We start from the raw sequence: 5984 nt of genomic DNA on the forward strand, positions 1-5984 counted from the left end.
CACACACACACACACACACACACACACACACACACCCACTCACCTGCCAGTCAAAGTGCCCAGTTCCCTTGAAACTAGAGCTGGGCGATATAAGATTTTTTCATGTCACGATATGTTTTTTTCATTTCAGGCAATAACGATATCTATCACAATATAAGCCAAATAACTATATTTGTAAGATTTAAATGTGCCGTTGCTCACAAGTAAAATGTGAAATAATCAGCAGCTTGTTTTGATTTAAATATTTATTTCCCATAATAAGTTCAACAGGGTAGATGTACTTAAGGAACATGAGACTTTTTCAGATAAATAAAGGCAAATATTGCAAACTACACAAAAGGCAGCCGCTAAAGCGTTAAGTTTCAAAATAGAACAAACGAAACAGACTAAACTGTCAATTCCACTTAGAAACAAAATATTAATTTTAAAAATAAATCTTAGTTTGTTTTACAGAAGAACAGACAAAATTTACTAACTTTTGTCAATATCAAATAAACTGAGAAAAAAAAAAAAAAATTCTCAATCTCTCCTTGTGTCACGGTTTGCCGGGGCAAGCCGTATGGAGTTGGAGAAAGGACCCAAAAGGCGGCAGCTCTGGTGCAGGTGAGTATTTATTTACAGGAGTGGGTACAAACAGCATTGGTGGGTGAACATGAAACCGGAAACCTAAACTGGGTAAACTAACAACACAAACCAGAAACGAAGATGCAGGGAGATCCGGGGAAATACACATGGAGAGATGCAGGGAGACCGAGGGGAAACAACACAGACGAACCAGCAACTACTATGACAGAAGACACCACTTAAATACACTCAGAGAACACAGGGAGATTACACACAGGTGGGGAACACAGCTGGGAGTGATTAACGTGACGAGACTAGGGAGGCAAATGAAAACACTCACATAAGACGCAGACCTTCACAATAAAACAGGAACTTAGACATGAAAGGACACAACTAAGAAACGCGGACTAGATACAGGAACACACGGGCAGAACAGAATAAACACTAAACAGAGGAAGAACAGAACCAAAATCACAAGAAGAGAAAACACAAAACGCTGGGTCAAAAGGACCCACGATCATGACACATTGTTGTATAGCTGAGCTTTTCAAACAGTTTTAACAGTTACTTTAGTCTGACAAAAGCCGAATGACAAATTAGCGCTTCCAGTCAGAGATTGAGCTGCACCGCTTTATTGTGTTTCCAGACTTGCTTTTGGCACAATTTACAGTGCGCGCTAATGTTTTTTGTCAGACTTGAAATAGCCGAAATACCTTCACACTACGGGACTTCTGTGGCTCCTCCGTTTGACAAGCTCTCCGGCATTGGAACCATCATCTGTTTTCTCTTCGGTCACGCTCTCGGTTGATTTTTCTAGTCAGCACACTCATTTCCTCCATTATCCGGGCGGCACGGCGGCTGGCTGCTTCCCAAACAAATACACATGTGCAGCTTGGCACTTGTGCTGTACGTAACAAGTCACGTGACGCTGCGGCTGTGATTGGTTCGGCTTTGCGCAACTTAATTTGGATTGGCTGTTCTTCTTTCTAAGAGGACCAGAGCGGTGAGGTCTATCGCAATAGTTTAATTTTTCTATCGAGGAAAAGTTATTTCGCAATACATATCGTTATCGTTCTATCGCCCAGCTCTACTTGAAACAAAACAAAACAAATCAAAAATTAAACATGCTCTTTAATGCTGTAAAGTTGGGTATTTTAACAAGAGAGTCTATGAGGTTGCCAGCCTCAAATAGCCTTCAGAGGCACTGCAGTTTTTGGCACTTTCACATTGGCCACATTTTCAGGCCCAGAGGTTACTGTTTCTCATGTGATGTCCTGCCCTGTTACTACCCTGCTCTGACCCCTCTGTCTCATTAGGATTGAAATGGAGGTGGATTCTCTGGAGAGAGAAGAGTCTATGATCAGCGTTAATGAGAGTTTTATCCTCAGTAGACTCAAGGCAGTGGAGAAAAGTACGGAGGACATTATCAAGGTATATACAAACACACATTCTCACAGATACACAGGTGTAGTGTTGTGCTCCTTCTAGTACCTGTTATACTTACTGAGTTGTGCGTGTCTTCTAGGAAGCCCACAACAGCTTTGTTCCTGGTAAGTCATGTGACATCATTTGCAACATCTCTGGTGTTGCGACGAAAGATGAACCCAAGCTAACAGTTCTGTTTTTGTTCTTGCAGAACCATTACACATAACCACAGCAATCCCTGAATCCTTCTCCTCACCAGCCAGTGAACAGTGTGAGCCAAACACACCACGGCAGCGTGAGATCATTCATACATTTAAAACTGTTATACACAATAGCACTGAAATACACAAGAGTTTGCAAATTTAGAACTGAATTTATAGTGCTGTGTTCTGATAATTAATAATGGATTGGATTTATATAGCACTTTTCAAGGCACCCAAAGTGCTTTACAATGCCACTATTCATTCACTCTCACAAACTGGTGGAGGCAGCTACAGTACAATAAGTGCTTTCAAAAGATGTTTACGCCATCTTCTGTCAGCACAGAATGTGACGTCGCCTGGTTGGTTGTGGCTAATAAACCCACATTGGTTTATGTTAGCTAACTGGTGACAGAACCAATAACTCAGTGGAAAACACTTTTGCGCTGCCCCTGGCTGCAGCAGTAAAACCAAGGACATACTGTCCACTTATACTGTCTGTCTCTTTAACAATAATTGGCTCCATTGTTTGGCTACATTCACTCAAACAGGAAAATCTGTCCTTATTTTTAAATTCTTTACAAACACACAGATTATGAGTAACAGCTGGATTTTTACGTTGTAAATCAGCCTTTGTATGTGTGTAGTGTTTCATGTCTGCTTTAATTTGGCGTTCCAGTGCGCTCTAGTTTTTGAGGATCTACCTGTGAACTTTGCACAGGTATCAGAACGCTGAGTAAAGGATGTCTATATGACTCAATCCTAGTTTCTGCACAAAAAACGTGATTCATCATTTTCCACAGATCTTTAAGAAGGACATCAGAAAGTCACATAAATGTAACTTTTTCACCTCATTAGTCCACATTCTTTCGTCTTTGACCACACATCTATGTTTCTGGGTTCTACACATACTGTCCTGTATATGTTATATCAGATATACCATATCTCAGAGCTCAAAGCGAACTTTTTCCTCTGCTTTATTTTTATACATTTGTATCACCCATTGAGAATGACCTGTGGAGACTTACATTAACTAATGTACAGGACATGGATTGTGCTGTGCACCTGGACTGATGTCATGATAATCAGGATAAACTTTAACTGCATTAACTGCCCTCTGTGTCCCAGCTCTGTTTAACATGCAGATCAATGTGGCTAAAAATACTGGGGAGAGCTCAGTACTTTCTACGCCTGATGTTCTTCTGAAAGACTTTCACCAAAACACCGGGCTCAGGGTTCATGATGATGTCCAGAAGTGTGCTTGTGCACTCAACTCTCAGCAGGTATTTTTATTATTCTGAGCCAAACCCTGACTTCACTTTAAGCAGTGGAGGTGCATGCTTTGTTTTATTCCATTTTAGCTTTGAAACAGATTTGTATGAGAATTTTAGCTCCCTGTAACGTTTGATTAGTGACCCTAATACTCCACAACTGGTAATAATGACACCAGCATTTTTACCAAAGTCCCAGTAGCTGCGACTGGCACAGAGCAGTGGACTGGGTGGGGCTAATGTTACACTGGATTAATGTAAAGCTATCTACCTGGGGTGCCAAAGGCAAACAAAGATTTGTTGTATATGATGAATATAAATGGAGGCATGCACTATATCGTTTCTCTATTTCAAGAGAGAGAAAACTACAGTAATGAAGGATGCAGCCGACTGTCGTCTGTTACTGTTGGAACCATCTGCATGGTTCTCAGTTGGTTTTTCCTTTGTTTAAATTTTTATTTTAATAAATCTCAAAAACTATGACAATAAATAAAGGAGCAATAATCCACTGTCTCTTAACTGAGTTCTGTATCACATGGTAGCAACTCCAAATCCACAGTCCTGAACTGTGGCCTCACTTAGCTGCAAAACAGTCACCCACACGAATAAAGCCTGTGTGTGGGAAACACTGGCATGAACATCTCAAGCTAATATAGATTTCTGTTAGCAATTCTGCTGACAAAGAACAAGCATTTTAGCTGTACATGTTCCTTTTCAAGTAGCTCATGAAGTGACATAAACAGAATACGTCATGTTAGCTTCTGTTGTATTTGAATTTCTTTCAGTTTCTGAGTCCTGGTTTTTTTGTACTTCTAGGCATCACGTGGCCAGAATGGTGTTTCTGAGCTATCGGCCAATGAGGTGGAACATTTACTGAGAAATGCTACAATGCATGGTGAAGCAAAGCACCAAAACTGGAACAGGGTGGAGGAGCATGACCTCAGGAAGCAGCCAGGACACTATGATGTCCTGCAAAGACACAAAGCAGACAAAGACTTTAGCTCCAACGAAAACAGCCAAAGAAACCCACACAGTGAGCATCACTACTGTAACCTACTGTACTGTAACCAGGACCAGGACAGCTGTCTTATCAAAAGGTCTGCAAGCCGCCAGCCCAGTGGCATGACCAGAAGCAGCAGCAGGATCACTGAACCATCCAGGTGCTGCGTACCTCTTAGAACACATGACCAGGAAATACTAACACACACACGCTTCAGCTACACTCCCTGTTATATTCCTGCTATTGATTATATCAGTGAGGAAGAACATTACCGCCCATCATTGTACCAGTCAAACAGACAAACTGGGAACAGACACAGAGCACCCCTTACTGGAGATGACCCTCCTTGCACAGTCCTTAGCGTCTTGGACACTGCTGAGCCAATCACAGCCATATTCATGGGTTTTCAGTCAGCGTTGGACGAGAGCCGGCAGGTTCGGGAGTTTGAAGGTTCCCTCAAGGCTGAACTGGTCATTGTTGAGGACGATGAAGACTATGATGACAGCAACATGAAGGAGAAGAAGAGCCACGGGCACATTCCAAAGCCAAGCGCAAGCAATGGAGCTGCTGCACAAGTGCAGGGACTTGGAGACGGACACAGAGAGAGCGCGGTGGGACCAGGCGTCAGAAAGATCTGGAAAAAACAACAACCGTGCTGTAGTGTCTGCTAACTGAAAGCCTTCTTTTTTACGTGGTGCTGTCTAAAATGACCGATTCTCCTCGAGCGCTTAGTGACGACTGCTTTTGTGAAAGGGAAGATGTGAAATCATCTCCAGCTAATAAACATGTGACACTGTAACTAAAGAGCCCTGTTTAATTTGGTCAGTCTTTATAACGTGTTCCCCACGTATCACATACTGCTGTGTGTCGCTGTAAGTGGACTGTTTTTATATAGCGCTTTTCTGCTTCTACTTCACCAAATCACACACAATCACACAAGCACTGTTTTCCATGCTAACAAGTACTAACAATGAATGCATGAATGAATGAATGAATGCATCAGAGAGCAACTGGGAGTTCAGTATGTTGCCCCAGGATATATATGCTACAGATTAATGTAAAATGTAAGATGACTTGAAAAGATTAACCCACAAATCTGTCATCTGAAGTTGGAATGCATGGAGAAAAAAGACAAACCAAAATAAATCACTTTGAACAGGATTAAATCCAAGTGACACACGTGTTCTTACTGCACATGTGCTAGCAGTGCTTTAGCATGTCTGCTCCTAGCTCCCAGTATTCAAAGCCCAGGCAGCTAGCTTTAACCTCTCAGAATAGCAACTCAAAACTGTACTGTTTAACATTTACTCATTTCATTGTTACACTGCAGAGCTGCTGGTTGTGACAACGAACAGCAGAGCAACACCAGCATGATGATGACTGGACTGTAAGATGCTTCACTTTTACTGCTTCAAAGCACTCAAATAAGCCCAGCTCTGATCGTTAGGATTAGGTTTGGGCAGCATGTTAGCCTGAAGAACTTTGTAGCTTCATGCATGTTTTTGTTTTGTTTGTTCCCAAAAG

At 41.8% G+C, this 5984-nt stretch overlaps 1 protein-coding gene across 1 annotated transcript; it reads left to right on the plus strand.

Annotated features, from left to right (window-relative positions):
- Positions 1-559: 559 nt before the first annotated feature.
- LOC102312737 (palmdelphin) lies at positions 560-5264 on the plus strand. Its single transcript, XM_014330950.2, has 6 exons — positions 560-603; positions 1881-1995; positions 2090-2114; positions 2201-2260; positions 3318-3472; positions 4277-5264. Exons 1-6 carry the CDS (start codon positions 560-562, stop codon positions 5129-5131), a joined length of 1254 nt encoding a protein of 417 aa, XP_014186436.2. The 3' UTR covers positions 5132-5264.
- Positions 5265-5984: the final 720 nt, after the last annotated feature.

The sequence above is a fragment of the Haplochromis burtoni genome, unplaced genomic scaffold (genome assembly GCF_018398535.1).
Source record: "Haplochromis burtoni strain Fernald_Lab_line unplaced genomic scaffold, NCSU_Asbu1 Contig_859, whole genome shotgun sequence".
In the NCBI taxonomy this organism is placed as follows: Eukaryota; Metazoa; Chordata; class Actinopteri; order Cichliformes; family Cichlidae; genus Haplochromis; species Haplochromis burtoni.

Bases quoted from the DNA above. Each gene is read 5' to 3' on its own strand.
- LOC102312737 (XM_014330950.2), top strand. From the start codon at position 560: ATGGAGTTGGAGAAAGGACCCAAAAGGCGGCAGCTCTGGTGCAG. The intron at 1,996-2,089 runs GTATATACAAAC...CGTGTCTTCTAG, and splicing joins GTACGGAGGACATTATCAAG to GAAGCCCACAACAGCTTTGT. The intron at 3,473-4,276 runs GTATTTTTATTA...TTGTACTTCTAG, and splicing joins GTGCACTCAACTCTCAGCAG to GCATCACGTGGCCAGAATGG.